A 20379-nucleotide genomic window follows, 5' to 3' on the forward strand; every position below is an offset into this window, starting at 1 on the left:
CTCCATGTGAAGGCGAACTGAGGCCGGCATTCGGCTGCCAGAGGAATAGAGAAGAATGCATTTGCAATATCGATAGTGGCGTACCACTTCGCTGCCTTGGACTCCAGCTCATACTGCAGTTCCAGCATGTCTGGTACGGCTGCACTCAGAGGTGGGGTCACTTCATTCAAGGCACGATAATCCACAGTCAATCTCCATTCTCCATCAGATTTCCGCACCGGCCAGATGGGGCTGTTAAAGGGTGAGTGGGTTTTGCTGACCACCCCTTGGCTTTCCAGCTCTCGAATCATCTTATGGATGGGGATCACAGCATCTCGAGTGGTTCTATATTGCCGCCGATGCACTATTGAAGTGGCAATTGGTACTACTTGTTCTTCTCCCTTCATAAGTCCTACGGTGATCGGGTTCTCGGACAGTCCAGGCAAGGTGTTCAACTGTCGAATACTTTCTGCCATCACAGTCGCTACTCCAAAGGCCCACCTGAACCCTTTCGGGTCTTTAAAATACCCACTCCGGAGGTAATCTATGCCCAAGATGCATGGGGCCTCTGGGCCGGTCGCAATAGGGTGTTTCTTCCACTCATTCTTAGTCAGGCTCACATCTGCCTCCACCAATGTATAGTCCTGTGATCCCCCAGTCACACCAGCAATAGAAATCGATTCTGCCCCTACACATCTCGAGGGGATCAAGGTACACTGCGAGCCAGTGTCAACCAAAGCCTTATAGTCTTGTGGCTTCAATGTGCCAGGCCAACGAACCCACACAGTCCAAAACACACGATTTTCCCTAACCTCTACCTGGCTAGAGGCAGGGCCCCTCTAAGCATGGTTATCCTTCTTCCCTGGGGTATATGTCTTAGAGGTTCCTTCAAGGGGATCGGACATGTCATCATCGACATCATACTTGACATCCTGGCTGCGAATAACTGGAGCTGCTCTCTGTTTAGTGAGACTTCCTCTTTGAATCCTACCTTCCTTCAAATTACGTACCCGTTGTGCCAGAGCAGCAGTGGGCTTTCCATCCCATCTCCTCATGTTCTCTCCAGATTCACGCAAGAAGAACCACAACTCAGCTCGTGGGGTGTACCTTCTCTCCCCATCAAAGGAGCGCCTGCGTTGGATACCAGGGCCTCTAATTTGCACAGCCGAGATTTGGAGGAAGTCCTCCTTAATCTCTTCCCTGAGTTTCCTATGATTCTCCTCTATTTTGTCCTCTAATTTCTGCAGTCGTGTTTCCACAGCTGCAATTCTGGCATGAGTTGGGCCATGTACAGCATCAGCATATGCTCGAAGCTTTTTTGCCATATCGAGCACAGTCTCATCTGTCTCCTCTCGCTTCATTATTGCTAGGGCAGAGGCGTATTCAGATGGCCCAAGTCGCACAAGTTTCCTCCACATTACAGGTGTACATGCTACCAGGTCTGGATTCCTAGTTGTTATGTCATCTGAAAAGATAAGCTCTGCTACTGCCATCTCTCTCAGACGTTGGATCCCCTGTTCTATGGTCCTCCACTGTGTCTGCTGCAAATAAAGGTCATCTGCACACAGGTATCTTTGTGCTACACCGTCCAGAATCCGTTCCCAGAGGCTGTGAGGGCTAGCCTCCCTCATCATGCCCTGATCAATAACAGGGTCTAGCGACAGAGATCCCAAATGCCTCGCTTCAGTGCCATCCAGAACTGTAGCCTCCCCTGCAGCATCCCAAAGGCGGACTAACCAACTTATTATAGATTCATCAGGTTGTCGTCTGTAATCTTTCCTCAGGCCTCGAAGGTCCTTTAGGGAAAATGAATCAATATTGGCTCCAGAATCTACACCCCTCGATGTAGTTTCTGATTTTTGTGAAGGTCCTTCTCCTGGATTATCATCATCATCCTCCACCTTGCGATCGGTCTTAGTTGTACACTTTCCGCCTCTTCTATTAGCAGCAACAGCCCTCGGTTGAGCCCTGCTGTCTGATTCGACTACTGGCCTGGAGCCTGGGATACTAGCTGCAGCCTGAGTAATTGGGATAGTAACTAGCTTATCTCCCTGTTCCCTGTTTTCTGTCTGCTGCCCTTCAGTATCTAAGAGAGTGCGATAAACATATGCCAGGGCCCAGCTCACTGTAATAATCCTTTTCTCCTTGGTATTACCCTGGCACCTCTCTTTCAAATACTTAGCCACCTCGGCTGGGTTCTGAATTTGTTCAGATGGAAAGTCCCAGGCTATAGGGTCGGAAAATTCCTTTAAAATTTGGCCCATATCTTCCCATTTCCCACTCCACTCAAGATTTCTCCTACTTGGGTTTGCTGGTAACTCAGAAGTCTCATTAGCCCCTTTGGAAATCTCAGCTTTCAATTTATATAAACTGCAGACAATATAGAGAATGCTTATTAAATTAAATGTCAGAAAGATGGTCTCTTTGACACTCAGGGGAAACTGAACATTTCCTAATAAAGATATAAACAATTCAAAGGAGAAGAGGGAAAACAGAGGCTGAAAAACCTCTTCCCCTGCTTCTCCCCTAACAAACTGAGTGCCCAACCATAACAACGAATCATCAAACATATTTACAACCTTCTTGTAAACAATCACAAACAATCCGAGCCCGGTCAATATTCTGGTTAGTGCCCCACGGCAACATAAGTTACGTATAAGAAGAAATGCTAAAGCTATCTCCGGGTAAGGAAATAACCCTAGACACCACAGAGGTAATAAAACCTCAAAAAACCCTAGAGACCAGAAATATTGACAGGCTTTCACCCCGACTGCCATTACGAGTCCAGAAAAAAGCATCCTGATACACCCACCAAACAATTAGAATCACCAGTATTATTATTAAGGTTTTTTCCACTTTCTTTGACTCGGGTTTCCCGGGCCAACGCACCAAAATATGTTCTGGTTTAGGTTGAATTAGGGGAAACCCTCCAAGGAATCCCCTAATAACAAAACCTCTACCACCCCTCCCCCCAACCCTGGGTTTGGGAAGGAATCTCTTGAACACAAAGTGGAAAAAACCGGTTTATTAACAAATGAATAAACACCCCCCGACACAAGGGAAAAAAAAAAAAGAACAGAAAAAAGCTCAGGTTACTGTGAGGGGGAGGGCGCGCCGCTTCTTTTACAAGCCCCGGCGATCTTCCTTGGACTCCTCCAGCCAGATCAGCTCCGGGTGCCGGTCCTAAATCTTAAAAGGGGGGGGGGGGGGGGGGGGGGAAGGAGAAGAGGAAAAGGGAAAAAAAAAAAAACAAACAGAGCACAGAGGCGGCAGAAGGAAAGGAAGAAAAAACAAAAGAACGAAAAGGGCAAGAAACTAGCAGAAAAATTTGCGATACAGCGAGCGACTAGAAGCGACTAGAAGCAGGGAAGCCAAAAGCCAAAAGTGGAGCCAGCCCAGCAGGCCAGTGCCCGCCCCCCCTAAAGGGGACGGATCACCTTCTTAGACATAACAAGGGTGTCCACGATATGGGATTATGGGATAGAGAGCACTGTCAACCCAGGACAATAGAGAAAAAAAAAATTAGAAAAATCCTCTTTGATGGTCAAAAAGAGAATTCTGGAAGTCAAATTCTGACTTCTGAATTTGATATTTATTTTTTTAAAGCAGTCCATAGTTTCACTGATTTTTTTTTTTGTTTTGCAAATGCTGAAGGGAAGCTGGCTGCTACCAAAATATTAGAAATTGTCTTCAGAACATTAAGTAAACACATGGAAAGTGTACATGAAAAGTTGAACTACCAGCAAAAGTAATTTAATATCACTGCTCTATTGTTTGTTGGTTTCTAATATGTACTCATAAATGTCAAAACACAACAGAGCTCCTACAGGAAGGAGATGGAAATTGAAGGTCTCAGCTGCTCCTGAACAAGGCACTTTCTCAAGACTAATGCAATGCAACATCTCCCTTCATTCCTTGCTCAGTCTGTCAAAAACTTGGGTCAGTGAGCTTTTCCTGACCAGAGAAGTGAAGCTGCACATATAGGAAGGGAAGGTAGGGGAAAAACTGGAAACTTTGAGCTAGTAAAATTAGGCCAGAAGCAAATTGCTACCTTCTTGCCCAGAGCAAGAATGACACTGTGACTCAGAAAGGTGTCTGAATTTTGATGGCTCTAGGGTATCTCATGAAATAATATAGTTCAACTGCTGCACTTTCTATGCTTAATAAAGGCAATACAATGCTAGAATCAATTATTGGGAGAAACTATGAAAAAGTTCAGGTTATTTTAAAATATCTAGGGGACTTTAATGGGTGCCTTAATGCAATGCTTGGTTGGCATTGAGGGGCAGCACAGCAATTTTATCCACTGGCTCTTCTCAGTGGTGCCAAAGCAACAGGACAAGAGGCAACAGGCAGAAAGTGATGCACAGGAAGTTCCACCTGAATATGAGGAAGAACTTCTTCACTGTGCAGTGACTGTGCAGAGAGGTTGTGCACCCTCCCCCACTGGAAATGCAACTGCATGTAATCCGGTGCCACGTGCTCTGGGATGGCCCTGCTTGAGCACGGAGGCAGACCAGATGGCCAGATGTGCTTTCTACCAACCTTACCCATTCTAAGATTCTGTGATCACTAAGGACTATAATTGAGTGATTTGTCATTTTGTTTCCTCTTCTGATGTTAAAGATCAAAGTGATATATAATTCACCTGAAAGCCACTGAGTTTCTTTAAGCTGAAAAGATTTACATCTGTTCTGAACACATTCTAAAGATTTTTGAGGAGTTTGATTGTCAAGAGCAGTGATCTTGAAATGCATCTAGAGGAAGTACTTTCTATTCAGAGATTTTCAAGCCAAGAAGTTCAATAACAGCTCAAAAGTGAAGATGGAAATTTCCCAAAAAATTGGATTGTTGGGTAGAAACAAGGGAGAGTATCCAGAAAGGAGGAAATAATACACTTGAAAAGATAAAAAACTTAGAATTACATTGGATTTAGTTAAAAGCTATTAAATTATCTTGGTAGACTAAAGACTGAGAATTTTGCTTCTGGGTTTTTTTTTTTTTAATAAATACACAGTTCTCATGGAAGTTAACATTTTTCTTATAAAATATTTCATGTGACAATATATTTGCCATGCTTAACTATATTAAATTCAATATTTAAGTTATATCTTTTACTTGTTCAGGGTAAATATGTTTCCCAGTTCTTCCAACATTGGAAATAAACTAACGTAGTTGGCTTTTAATAAGTAGGATTTGACTGTTATATGAAACTGAGCAGAAGATTCCAAATTGTCATGTTTTGAGATCTCTTCAGACCAATGCTGTACTTTCACCTCTCTCTCTCCTGTTGCAGTTCATCGTGTAAATCCTTCACATTCCTGAAGAAGATTCATGCCACTGATAATTTGTGTAGGACTTGCATTCATTGCAAGGTAAATTTAAAGTTCCTCATCCAGATTTTGTTTTAAACAAATTAGCTCTCCCTTCGTCTCAGAGTGCTTCACCTCTTTATGATCCCATGTTAGCTGCAGGCAGCAAAGACTAAGCGAAAGTCAGTAACTGAACACTGGTAAAAACCAGTTTGAAGACTCAGTGTTAAACTTGAGCTACGCTGCTTTAGAATTATATTTGTATTTTATTTTAATTATCCTTTCAGAGACAGCTATATAATTGTGTTTGGAACTGAAGAAAATAAAAAGTTACATAAATTAAAATTAATTCAGATTTTTTTTTTTTTAATTTTGTTTGGGTTTGTTATTAAATTGCCTCCTCTCCTACCTCTGGCCAGGCCCTTATCTCCTCTTTTTTTCAGAGGAAGCAGTTCAACTCTTCTTTAAGACTCTGAGTTCAGCTGCATACGAATCAATTTAATTACCTGTGATCAGCTTATGAGATGACACACTAATCCATCTGGATGCCAACATCAGAAGGAAAAGAAAACAAACTAAGAAAACCCTACATAATCTGACCACTGTTTTGAAGGGTTCATCCTTGAGCATGATAGATACCCAGCAGAGTCCTGAGGAAAGTATTAGATCCTGAAATATCCAATTCAGAAGATTAAAAAAGTGCTCTTTTCACCTTTAAAAAAAAGAGTCAGTTGTGGTCAAGGAGATTCATCTGCAAATGTTTTAGTGCTTACCATGAAAACATATTATCCATTGATCCAATCTGAAACAGACAACATCACTATGCTGGAACTTCCTGAATGCTTAAAATTGTGTGAGTTAGAATTTTTATGCCTACATCCTAATTAAAAAGAGTAATATGAATTAAAACCATACCAAAAGTTGTTTTGATTTTCTGGGTATTTTTGATATGGTTTTTTGTTTATTTTTTTTAAGGAGCAAAGTATAACAAGTATTATTGCCCTCTTTCAAAAAGTCACAAGCTGGCTAATGAAAACCTAAGCTTCTTGCTCAATAATTAGTGTCATTCATTGCTTCAATGGTGTATTCTAGTATGCTCAATACTAATCAATTTAATAGTTTTCTGATAGTACAAGTTTTATTGACAGGGTTAGCTACACTTCATAGAATTCTTCCCAATCATGCAGTTTATTTCAAAGGTCTTACTCTAACTACTAATATATTAGAGAAATCAGAGCTGCAATTTATTTAAACCCCCTTCATTTCATATAACAGATTTTGGAGTTTAGAGTAATGAATTTAAATAACTTTATATGTAAACAAAATAAAAAATGGATGGATCTATCAGGTTTCTGTTCACATCAGGAACTTAATCTCCACTAGCCTTTAACAGAAGCAGTAAAGTGCCTTAAGGAAAAGAAAAAAACCCTTACATTAAAGAAAAGCATACATATGGAAATAAATTATGCAAAAATTTGAACTAATTGAATATTAAATTATGTCTTTTAATTTAATTATAAAGCCTTTTCTAAGTTTCTTCCCAAGAAAAAACGGAATTATTTTTATTTATATTAATTCTTTTTTGTTAATTTGCTGCAGATAACCAAGCCTGTTATCAACTACATGACATTGTCTTTTTTTTAATCTTTTTTCAGATTTTCTTAGGATATTGGGTCTACCAGATTTAGTTTTTAATTCATGCATTAGGTCATTCTGAACTATAAAAGTATTTTGAGACCCCTGGCAGAAGGCAAGAGTCTGTCAATTTCCCAGAGAATTTGTGCAAGCCCTGTCCCTGAAGTTTTAAAAGATCTCATGAATAATGTCTGGCCTGATGTCAGAGCTGACCCTACTTTAAACCTGAGACATCCAAAGATCTCTTCCAACTTGAATTATGCTACAAAAGAAAAGTGAAAAAAATCAAAACTATTACTTGGCTCAGCCATCTTCAGTTCATAACTAAACCTCTGGGTCAACAAAACCACATAAATATAAAAAGCATCTTCAGTCATGGTCAAAAAACACTTCAATATCATTCTACTAACAACTCTAGCAAAGGAAATCCACACCAGTTACTGGAATGGTGGATTCCAGGTAATGGAATGTGCCTCCATATTTGTTTATATTTCATACATTCAGGCACCTTTAATTATTCGTATTTAGATTATGTCACAATGCAACTGCAAGTCGAATAGAGATTTGTTCAGCAAATACTATAATTTCACCCCAAAATTTAAAAAAAAATATTTTTTAAAAAATTAAAACAGATGTTCTACTGATACCAAACTAACTATAGTAAAAAAATAAAAAATCCAAAACCAAACTACAAAATCAACAAAACTCAGCAAGAGGTCTTCAATAATGGAGGAAAAGGCAAGAAGCTCTCTTTGACAGAAGCAGATGTAAACAAAAACTACTCTCATATGTGATTGGTCATTCACAATTGCTTAAAGCAGTAAAGGACTGTGAACAAAGCATAATATAACACATTATTCTTCCCTCTAGAGCATTATGGAACTTGATGCCTGACCTTTCCCCTAAGCAAGAGACAAGATTTAAGGTCTTCTTATTAAATTTGGCATAGAAATTAAGATCAGGCAAATGGGAGAGAAAATAAAGAGCTATTTCACTTAGCATATTAATTAAATCAACCTAATAAAACATCAATTCAATTCAATTATTTTTAATAGCTGAAGATAGAAGAAGAAAGGAATTAGGAGATTCTCAGAGTATACCAAGGATCTTTGATGCAAATAAATAATTAAAGAATCAGATACTTCAAAAATTACAAAAAAAATCATAGAATTATTAAAGTTGGAAAAGATCCCTAAGAACATTGAGACCAATCTTGGATTGAACACCATCATGCCAAGTAAACCTTTGCACTAAGTGCCCCATCCAGTCATTTCTTGAACACCTCCAGAGATGGTGACCCTGCCACTTCCCTGGGCAGCCCATCCCAATCTTTAACCATCCTTTCAGTGAAGAAATTCCTCCTGATGTCCAGCCCTGAACCTTAGTGCAGCTTGACCCCCATATGTCAACACCTCCTTTCAGGTGGTTGTAGAGAGCAATAAGGTCCCCTTGAGCCTCCTTTTCTCCAGGCCAAACACCCTCATCAGACTCCAGACCTTCCCCAGCTCTGCTGCCCCTCTCTGGACTCTCTCCAGCCCCTCAATGCCTTTCTTGCAGTGAGAGGCCCAAAACTGGACACAAGATTTGAGGTGTGGCCTCACCAGTGCCCAGTACAGGGGGACAATCCCTGCCCTGGTCCTGCTGCCACACTATTGCTGATCCAGGCCAGGTGCCATTGGCCTTCCTGGCCCCCTGGGCACACCTGGCTCATGTTCAGCTGCTGTTGACCAGCACCCCCAGCTCCTTTTCCTCTGGGCACCTTTCCAGCCACTCTTCCCCCAGCCTGCAGCTCTGCCTGGGGTTGTTGTGACACAAGGGCAGGACCTGGCACTTTGACATATTGAACCTCATACAACTGCCCTTGGCCCAGCCTATCCAGATTCCTTTCCCACATGGCACAGCCTATCAAAGTAATTCATTTCCAAGAGTTCCTATAGTTTACTAACATTTGCTGTTATATAACTGTTCTCTACATAACTATATAACTGTTCTCTATCAGGAAAAGTTATTCAGAGCTTGGGCATAAAATCCTCAACATCAATGTTGAGCAACACTACATGCAGCATCTACTGTAGAATTGGAATTAACAGCAGCATTTTAACTTTATTGTCTTTAATACCAGACACACACAAAACATGCTGGCTTTGTACATGGATGAGTTTCAGCTACTTTGAAATGCAAAGGTTTATTATACATGCATTAACTTACCAGTGACAAACTGAAATACAGTCATGAATGAATAAAGCAGTCCACCTACTTAAATATACATAGAAGTTTGTTTATCTGCAGTTTCCCTGAATTACAGATAGCGTGACACTAGTTAGATGGTTATAAGGACAGCTGCTTTTTCATGGAGTCTTATTGTGAAGGAGGGTTATCAGCTTCTCTAAGTATTGTAAGTGTAATCACACTTCTAGGATTCAGTCACTTACATCCTGAAAATTGTCCACTGGGGTTTTTTGGTTGTTTTTATTTTGTTTGTTTGTTTGTTTGTTGTTGTTGTTGTTGGGTTGGGTTGGGGTTTTTTTTGGGGGGGTGTGTGTTTGTGTGTGTGTGCAATTAGTGGGCAATGAATGACCTTGCATTTTGGTGTGCTGTTGAGCAAACTCTTAGTGATAAGGTTTTCGGTTGTTAAAACTGTTCAAACTGGTTTTTGCTACATCTCATTATTTCATTGCACAAACTTATAATAATTTGACTATGAATTATAAGAAAAAAGTTCAGATAACAATAACAGTGGTTATTTCAAGTGAACCAATAAAATTTATTAATTTATTAATATGTTTGTCATAAATCTGTTTACTTTGAAAATTTGAGAAAAAGAAGTGATTTCCATAAACTCAAATCTTATATTTATTTTAAATGGGTTTTATGATATATATTTCAAATGTATAGAGAAAAAATATTATAATTAGAAAAATATAAGCCATCCTATTTTACCATTCCTAATCACCAGAAGTGATTTGTTCCTTCTCTCCTTGACATGAGAGCTACTTCTCACAAAAGAAATGTATTTTCTGACAAAAATAGTTTGCCATGGGTTTTTTCAGACTTTCTCTAATTTTATGCTTCCTGCTTCATCCATTAATAGCCCATTTTGCTAAAAATTCACAGCAAGTAGTTCACTAAAAAAAAGAAAGTGTGTATATTTGTAAATTTATACCAGCAAGCATTTCTGCTGAATAATTGTTTCAAAAAATGTTTATTACTGAACTAGAATGCCTTGCTACTGACATTCAATTTCCTAGAAAAATACGAAATTTAATTTTTTTTTGTCTCTCAAGTAACAAAAATATAAATTGCATTTAAAACACTGCCAATGGCAAAATACAAAAAATACAATACAAAAAAGTGGGTTTTTTTGCAGTGTGTGAAGTGCCTGGCACAGTCATCAGAAGGAAAACAATGCACTGACTGGTGTCCATGTTGGCCTGACCCTTGAGAACCCATGAGCTATGAATTAGTGACTTCCAGAAATGGCAGCTTGACTCTTTCTCAGACCTGGCTCATGCTGTTTGATTAGAAGGAGCTCAGAGGTTAACACTATTGTTCCATGTTTTCCCTCCTCTTTTGCTGTGCTGCTCCCCAGAAATCACCTGTGTGAAAGCTTAACAGCATCTCCATAAGCTCCATGATCTGCAGGAAGGAGTCCAGCCTTCCCCCACAGCACAGGTATCTCTAAATACACATTTAGGGATTTTGAATTTTTCTTCCCTGTCTCTGTGTTTCGGCCTCAAAGTTCACTCTGGGTTATACCACCAATGGCATTCAGCAGAAAATTTGGAATTTAAGACAAGTCTACCTTGTACTTAAAAAAATATAGTATTAACAACAGGTTTACTGCTGGCTGCTCTCTTTTGGTCTGACCAAGCCATTTATGTTGCTGTTATTTTCAAGAGAGTAAAAACTGCTCCTTTTTGTCAAGGATTAAAAAGAGTCATTTGTGGAATGGACTAATCCACTAAATGAATTTTCAGATCACTTCAACATAATTGTATGCTTTGCATGTGTACAACCAACAGTTTCCTGAAAGGAGTTATGCCTTCAGAGCAAGGGGATGAAATTACAGGAGCACTTACCTCTCAATTAACATAACTGTCTTGTAATTTACCATTACAACAGTCCGATAATTCTCCTTATAATTGAAAAAAAAAAAAAAACCACCAAAAAACCTAAAAAACCCCACAAAAACAAAAAAACACACTTTGAAAAAAAAATTTAAAAACTACAAATACTACAAGACCTTGTGTATCCTGCTTTTGAGGTAAAGACCATAACAGCTGAAACAAGTCTGAGCAAGAATGTCTGAAGAATTCAGTATTGCAATCCACAGGACAACTTCTTCTTTTCATGCTAAATTGGTTCCTGAAGATCTGCATATATAGCACTTATAGCACTTTGTCCCTCCAGCTTTCAGGAAGAGGAAGTCAGGAAGTATTTTAATAGGACAGATTTCATCAATTTTAATTTTCTTTAAGTATAACAACAAATTATATTCTAATGGGCAGAACTTATTTTCATTGGTATTATTTTTATATTTTAATAATTTTCACTACTGAGTACGCTTGGAAAAAAAAAGATGAATACATCAGATGGCCATTACTTGTCCTTGAGGGGTTTTTTGCCTTCTTATTTTCCACAGTCATTATTCTACATAAAATTGACAGGATAATATTCAAATAAATAAATCTTCTGCAACAGTGATTTCTGATCAAAGGTCACCAGCTCTTTTAAGTCTTTTAGGCTCTCTGCCAACAGATGCCAATCAGTAAAACAACCCCTAACTGTTGCCCAGGGAAAATAGGGACTGTGGAAGAAAAGAGTCATCCTAAGCAGCTACTAAAACTCAATGACTGAACTATGTAAGAATATCTATTACTGTCCTTTTGGCTTCAAATTTTGTTTTGTCTCCTTTCCTATCATTAGTCATTTCTTAATATATATTGCACACTCTCTAACATTGACCCTTTGCCAAAACACAGACAGTCCTTTCACATACTGTGGTATCATTTACAATCTCCCAGGACTCTGAAAAGTATCAGGATGATCCTAGAAACAACAAAAGGTCATATAACTATTTTTAAAATGCCAGCCATCCTGCTCATAAATGCTCACAGGACAAGTAACAGTTACTGCTTTCATAGCATCTCCAAAATAAGTAATGTGTCACAAAGGATTTATGCTTGAGATGTAATCATTCCTTACTGCCCCATCCTCCAGTAGAACAGAATTATATTTATTTCTTTACAGTATAGCTTCCCTGCCACCCCTTGGTACACGATCCTCATATCTGCTGTTTATCTGACATACTGAATAGCATCCTTGTAAAAGCAGAGTAGAGACCATTGGAGCCAAACCATCCCCATGGGCAAGCACAGGTAACTAGCAAAACTTGGTGCTCTTTCAGCAACATGGTTATTCAGCATTCTTCAAGTGCAAATTGTACATTGAAAATTACTTCACAGTAATACAACACATAAAATATTCAGTAGCTAAATAAATATGCAATATTGTAAAAGATTATTCTTTTTTAAAAAATCTAATGCTTTCCATATACCGTTGACATAAACAAGCAAACAGAAAAAAAAACACACCTCAGGTTTAAACCCATATTCTAAAGGAACTCCCCAACTTGCTGAATATGCAGAAATTTACTAAATAAGTTGATTCTTCACTCTACTTTCTTCCAGTACCTCTTGATTCACAAACAGCAAGTCATGCTTTTCACCTAACAATAATCAAATGAAGGTTTACCTTCATAAACTGAGAAAGAAGTTGAGGATCATACCAAAATTGGTGTAAATGGCTTTGTCAGAATTGCTGCAGGATGGAGATATGCATACTTTTCATGTCTAAATAAGGTGCTAAAGGACACTAATTGCTCTTCTGACATCCTGGTGCCATGTAGTAATAGCAAGATGTAAAAATATTCTGTGGGTTATATTAATTACAGAAGGCCTCACAATTCTCCCCGAGAGACAAAGAGTGCAGAAGTTCAGGAAAAGGAGTGCAAGTGTTGAGGAAAGAGGCAGAGCATTTACACAGTCCTTGCATCTCTAGATCATCCTGGCCTCTCTCCCAGCCGGCATAAGAAATTCATCTCAGCTGACCCCATTACTGTATTGCTTTAGAAGGTTTTCTATCATTTAAAGAAATGTGCAAGTACGAAAGCAAGAAACTCCCTCCTCTGCTGACATACAACTATATCTTGCAGAGTAATTAGAAAAAATCCAAGAAAGTGGATACACTCAGTTAATTAATCCTTCAACTATGAAGAGGAAGTTGTAACATTAAAAATTAAACAGTGATTTCTACTACACATTTAAATGGTGAGGAATAACATCTTTAGATTAAAAAAAAAAAAACTGATGCAAAAAGAAAATTAAAGCATCTTTTATACTTAGGATAAAAACCTGTACAATATTAGTGTTAATAAAGTCAATAAGGAATGAATTCATAGATCACAATATAAGAAAGTTGCCTGAGAATGAAACAAGGATTTCTGTTTATCTGTATTGTGTTTTTAACTGTAAAGATTCAGCCTCATCTTTTCATCTCTTCTCCGTTGAAAAGAAAAATATTTCATAGACTTTTCCCCATTCAGCCCCACAGCTATAACTGTAAATTAGGTTGCATATTTATGTGCCAATTCAAAATGAGTTTTTCGAAACAATCCTCATAAGAAGCAAGGTTCACTTCTTAATCAGGTCATGATGCAAAAATAATTCTGTTCCCCAGTGCAATAAGAAAGGTACACACATATTTGCTTAGGACTGATACTCCCTATGTTTTTTCTTCTTATCTCTAAACAGAGAGATACATAAAAAGTTTTCATAGTAATAACAGTAGTCTTGATTGTTCCAGTTTAAAAAGTCATTGCTCTCGGAAGTTAATCTTGTACATCAAATAGACATAAACTCTAAATATTATTTCAGGTTCTGCATAACCACACAACAAGCCACAAGTCTCATCAATTAATAATGGGAAACTAACATTCTGTAACAGAGTGAAAACAACAGCTAGGAGCCATTAATATCAATCGACATAAACTCCTATGGTTTACAAGAAGCATATCCTTTAATTGCTGTAATTGCTTTCCTCCAAGCTCACAGTACCTGGAGTATGGTATACGTGAGTGTTCTGCTTATAAACGGTATAAGAAAAAAGAACAACAGGTATATTAATTTATTTTGAATCTTCTTATTACTATTCAGTGCATACCAGATCTAATATAACATCCATCATCTAATTACCTTTTGACAAGAAGCCAAAAGGAAAATACTTAGGCAACCAAAATACAGTCAGAATAAAAAACAGAATGGAATTACTGAAAGGGAGATACTAAGAAGAAAAGGACTATTCATGTACACAATCTACACAATTGGGACACCAAATCTCACCTGGAAGTATTATAAAAACATAAATTAAAAATACAAGTACTTAAATACTGGGTACCAAATCTCTTCTAAGCCTCAGGAATTAATTATGTGCAATTTCTCAAAGTGTTTTTGCCATGTAAACTGGATTATATATATATATGTTCTATAAAATAGTGACAATTCAATTATTAAGTACAGACAAATAAACTTGATTCAAAAACTTTTCCTAGATGCAAGGTGTCCTCATACTGTCTTAACTTACTTATATTCCTTTTTTTTTTTTACTACATTGTTGAGTTCTCATTATGACATTCCTCATGAGGTGTAAAATCTTGGCTTTGTTGATGTTAAGGCCAGCATTGCACAGATATGTTCCTTTTCCAGCTAAAGAAAGAAGTTAAAAAAAAAAAAAAGCAACTCTCTTTTTACTCAGAGATACTCTTTTATATGTCTGTTATTATTATCTTAAATATACTTATTATTTCATGGGCAATAAATCCTAAAACATCATGGATGGCCATAATTTAGAAAAATATAATTTTATAGTTCTTAAAGAATAACTACTTGAGATTTTATTATGTATTTCCAGTCTGCTCCTCAGAGTTCTACTACTTCTAGAAAAAAAAATCTTGAATAATTTTCACCTCATTAAAATTAATATTTTGCTTGTACTAAAATAAAATAAAATTCAAAAATAGCATCTCAGTGTCAAAGTCTTTACTACCTTATTTTCATAATATTTATCTTTCATCCAAGTATGACAACAAGAACCACCCATACTGAGTAATGACAGCTAAGGTAAAAAATTGCTAAACATTCAAAAGAGAAGGAATCTGCTACATGACAAAATACATATCTAGACTTCAATCTCATCACAATAATGTGAAGGATCCCAAAAACCCATCACTGGAAAGACTTTCTTGCAGTTAAATCATTCCATTGCAGAATAAATTTAACCTAGAAATTTTCTATTCACAGTAGTAGAACTGAACACAGAATATTAATTAACTCATAATGCAAAATAGTCTGTAGAAAAGAAGAAAACTAGAGGCAGTAATAAAAACTCTCACCTCTTTGATAAAAGGCAGCCAGATTGTTATTAGGCAATCTAGAGTAAAAAAAGTGAATACAATAATACTGCCTGAATATACTGATCAGCTCATAATTGTTTTATGTACTGAAATCTCTTTTCATACTTTTTTCCACATTTCCCCTTTTACCACATTTGTTGGTTTTTTGGGGTGTATTTTTAAAGAAAAAAATGCCAAATCTTTCTTTCTATTGTCTATTCAGCATCCTTGGAAAAAACCACCAGATGGCAATGCAGTGTTCAAGTATTTCATTTAACATACATATTATAGGGAAAAAAGTCTATATGCATCAGCATGAGGCTTTCTTTCCTAACCTATTTCCTCTTTGATGAATATTAAATAATTCATAAGCCAAAACTCTGTTCAGCACAAGGAAGTGATCAAATAGCATTCAACCTGTAAAGAAGAGACTTTTAGAAATCTAGGTTTCTATGAGTGTAAAACCACATGACCAAAATAAAAAAAAAATCAACAATTTAGTTCAAACTATGAAACTGGATAATTTCAGGAAAAATCACTGAAAGGAAAACACTTAGAAATGCATTACCATGAAGTTCTCAAAACACTATCAAGGATGGAACTGCACAAAAAATATATCTACAAACTTTTTAGGCACATCGTAAATTTATATGTAGTTTGGTTTCATGCTAAGAATCAGGCATTGTCTTCTACATTTTAGAAGTTTAATTCAATTCCTGTAAAACTGTGTGCTGAATGAATCAAAATATGTAGGCTTCAAGTATTTATTGTTCCTTTGCATGAAGCAGATCACTGTGATCAGACAAGAACTGTTTCATGAAGGAAGATGCTTTAAGATATTTAAAGGAGCTGAGAAGTAGTGCAAGAGTCAACTTCTCATTTAGCAAATCTTAGCTGAGATCTACTATTTGACAAAAGGAAGTTCCTCTTTGCAGTTGCTGCTGCAGGCTCTGAAGCCTCTGTGGTTCAGGGAGACTCCACTGAATACTTGAAACACACAGTTAATAAACATGACGTCCACTGTGAAGTTCGTGGTTGGAACAGGGAAGCTTACAGCAAAGAATCCCTTCTTTCTTGAGAAGGCATTACAACCTGTAAGTGTTGTATGGTGAACTCAAACTGACAAGAGAAGTTAAGATGTGCTTATAAGTCCTTAGCCTACATGAATTAGGAAGAAGTTTCTTGCATTATCTGTATTTAGTAATGGAATTTTTATTACAACTGCTCACCCATCCATCCTCATGTAACAAGCACCGGCATCACATGCTCTCAACACAAAAAAAATCCAACATATATTACAGAGTAACTTGAAACTGTTCAGAATTTATTTAAAATATTAACTAGGAGAAAAAAAAGAGTATCTTTTGTCAGATAGAGACAATCATACAAGATAAAGTATTAAACAGGTAAGATGAAAAGCTGTGAGCAAACTGATCCAAAGTATGTTTTCCAGCTAACATAATAAATATTTGATTAACACTGTTCCCTTTATTCCCTATATTGTTATATTTACTTGATTCATAGCACACAGTGGTACAAAGATTCAAAGACCACCTTTCAGTCACTTAAGTGCTTTGTACAAGGATTGCTCTCATGATCAGAGATCTAATCTAATGCAGCACAGCCTAAGATTTCTTCTATTGCACAGTTTCATTAACCTTCCTTTCAAACAAACAAAACCATGAATACTATATTGATTCTAATTGTTTTCACATATAGCTAATTATTTGATATCATTTCAGTCCTGAAAGCCAATACATGGTCAGAACTACTATGGATTTTAGAAAATTACTTTCTGAAGGTAAGTTTTCCTGTTCCTGAAAGATCAGAGAAGTCGTTGGAAATGTATAACTACCAGATTGACAAACTCGTTCTTTCAATAATCACTATATTTTCAGCAGAGCTGATAAATAAACACAGAAAAGAAGTTAAGTACTCTGACAGTAGTGAAAAAGACATATTTTCAAGGACAGATCTCTTTTTAATATTAAATACTGAATATATAAAATAAACATTAAATATATATAATCATATATATTTAATATAATTAATAATACATGTGAAAATATATAAATTGAATTAATAAAGAAATAAAGAACACAAGATCTGTCTTTTTATGTTTGGTCATCAGAAACAGGCTCAACAAAAGTGAATTAGAAGAAATAAATCCCAATTAAAACAACTATTTAGCATATTAATGTAAATTTCTTTAACTTTATTACATTCCTGTAATTCATAACAGAGAAGGAAGTAAAGAAAAGCAATACATCTCGAAAAGGTGGATGCTGCAACTCCATATTTGTAACTGTTACACTATAACTAAGTACGAAAATATTACTTTTTCTTTAGTTTCATGTTGACATTTCAAGCACAAAATGCATTCACAAGTGGAACTGACTGACGAGATTTAAACCATGCCCTCACCACACTTTGCCTCTGGCTAACATGTTCACATAAAACTTAAGTTCTACTTTCCAAGTTGATTTTTTTTTTTTTCCTACTTCTGATTACGAGTTTCACTAATATCAGGAAACCATCTGTATTTTCACAGTACATGCAAGTCAATCTTATTTTGTTAAAAGTGCTGTTAAATAAGGTTTTCTTTGTAGAAAGACTTCAGTAGTACGAAAATAACCCACCAGAGCACCCAAGGGAGGTAAAAAAACTAAACCAAGCCAAACCAAATCAAACCAAACAACAAAAAGAGCAAACCAAGAACCATCACACACTACTCCATTCCACCTAGCGCTGAACAAGTTCCTCAAATCTTAAATCACAAAGCAACATGGCCAAACCATTACTGAGATTTCAGTAAACTGGAGATGTTTTCCTTTGCACACACAGGATGACAAACTGCCCCCTTGGTGATACATCTAATTGAAGCTTTACACAGGAGAAGCAAGCAAAAACATCAAAGCCCCATGTTACAGTAAGGTATGATCCAAAGATTTCCATCACAGTTTTTCCTTTTTACTACAGGATCGGAATGAGAATAAATTCTATATATCTTGAAAAGTTTTGCATGTTTTTTTTCTTTTGCTGGACAGCAATTATATTACTTTTCCAAACATAAATGAAATTGAATATTTACCATTTTTTTCCTTGCATTGGTTAATCAGATGAAGAGGATACAGTCAAAAAATTATGAAACAAAATGCAAAGACACCCCAAGTTATCACTGTAACTTTCAAGTAAAAGGTGATAGCTGGACTTTATTTTAGTTCCTTAAAAATGGATGTCTTTGTAAAATTTACTTTAAAATGGTCAATAATGATTTTACTAAATTTGGATTAAGTGGCCTTGACTTAAAGATTACAAGTATTAAATCTTAATCAAACAGGACAATCTTAGCCAGGCACATTCAAAAGATATCTACATTATCTGTCTAGGCTACAGAATTTTATAAACAGGTCGATCTATCACCAGATCCTTTGCTCTGCACACAGTCTGTGTATTTCAGTTTTCTTGAGTTTAAATAACCTCAAATACACTTTAGTCTCAGGTTTTCATTAAGGAACACCTTATTTTGTAGTAGTACTCTGTGTTTGCCTTCCCTACATCAATATTTCCAGCTACTAAAATATTGGAGACATAATCTGTTTCACTCTGTTGTTACAAATATAATCCATTGAAAATGCAAGGTATAATTTAAGATGTTGCCAAAAATGTACAAAGAGCTGTGTTCTCCCCAAGCACCAGTTTACAACTACTACCAACCGAAAGACAAAAATAAATCAGAGACAGACTTCTGGAACAGCACAACAAAATCTACCTAAAACACTCCAATGCCAAAAGGAAACTTACAACTAACAACAAACCTAATAAACTAATTCAATCAACATGGGATTAAGACTTTCATTAATCCACCGACACAGAATTAAGGCTTTCATTAAGGACTTAGTTTTCTGTAGTGCAATATAGCAAGATAGCTTGCAGAAGTAGTATCCTATTTTTTTTCATTATCCAGTGAAAAGCCAAAGAGAGTAAAATTAGAATTTCAGGGTGATGGAGAAAAAATGAATCCAAAACTACCCAACTGTCTGAATACCAACTATTTTTGTTTGCTGAATTAAACTCTTCAACCACGTATTAGGTATCCCTTTCAAAAACACATTTTGCTATTCACTTTTCATGGTTATTAAATTTAATGTCTTTGATCTATTTGTTGTTGCTTAAACCCAAACTCTCTGATCTTAATTTCCAAAAGTATATAGTAAAACAGATAAATCCACTAATCCAACAACACTGACATAGTCTGCAATACTGCAGACAATACAATACAATTCTGCACCATAGTCTTTTAAGTAAGTTAAAAAGTTCTGGGAATAACTTTCCTTCAGCAGGTGAAAGGTTATATTCGTTTCACATTGCATACCAGATTGTTTTTCATCAAGTCCACACAAAACCATAGTGTAAAAATATATAGAAGCTGACAACTCTTCTTGCTGCAGAATTTGAAATCCTCTTAACTGTATTTCAAACCACCACAACAACATCCTGGTACATACTTGCAAACACTAAGCACTTCTTTCCAAGCCACATTGTAACCACAGAGATAAAGATTTACTTACCTGATCCCCTTTTGGTTACAACCTTCAAGCTCTGAGTCAGAGTAGCATACAAGAGAATCAAGTTGGGAATAGGAGCTTTCATCTTCTGTCTTTCCGTGGCTGCTTCCTGGAGTACCAAAAAATAGAAAGAAACACTTTGTAGACTGGTGCTGAAACAACCCTGAAGTAAACAATCATAGTACTAACACTATGGACAAACTAAATACAGTTTTTGTGAGCAATTTAATGCACTAAAAATGTTTTATTCTTTATTTTTAAAAAATATGCAAACTAAACCCACCATAAAACAAACACACGCACACACTGCATTTAACCCTGGAGCTTAAGGTATAACTTTGTCTACTCATTGAAAATGCATTGGGTGCCTGCTAAAACTTTGTAACAGTTCTCCTGAAACATCTATTTATTTTTTTTATCATATAACCTTCCCCCC

General features: G+C 36.6%; 1 protein-coding gene across 1 annotated transcript in view; it reads right to left on the reverse strand.

Moving 5' to 3' along the window:
- Positions 1-20028, reverse strand: part of IL1RAPL1 (interleukin 1 receptor accessory protein like 1) — a gene marked incomplete at both ends in the record, with an annotated part of 598003 nt that extends 577975 nt beyond the window's left edge. Inside the window, one exon of the mRNA XM_083855627.1 lies at positions 19947-20028. Coding sequence (XP_083711753.1) covers positions 19947-20028 — 82 coding nt within the window. The remainder of the gene's footprint in view (positions 1-19946) is intronic.
- Between the last annotated feature and the right edge of the window lie 351 nt (positions 20029-20379).

This window comes from Zosterops lateralis (assembly GCF_965231275.1).
Source record: "Zosterops lateralis genome assembly, chromosome: 2".
NCBI lineage: Eukaryota > Metazoa > Chordata > Aves > Passeriformes > Zosteropidae > Zosterops > Zosterops lateralis.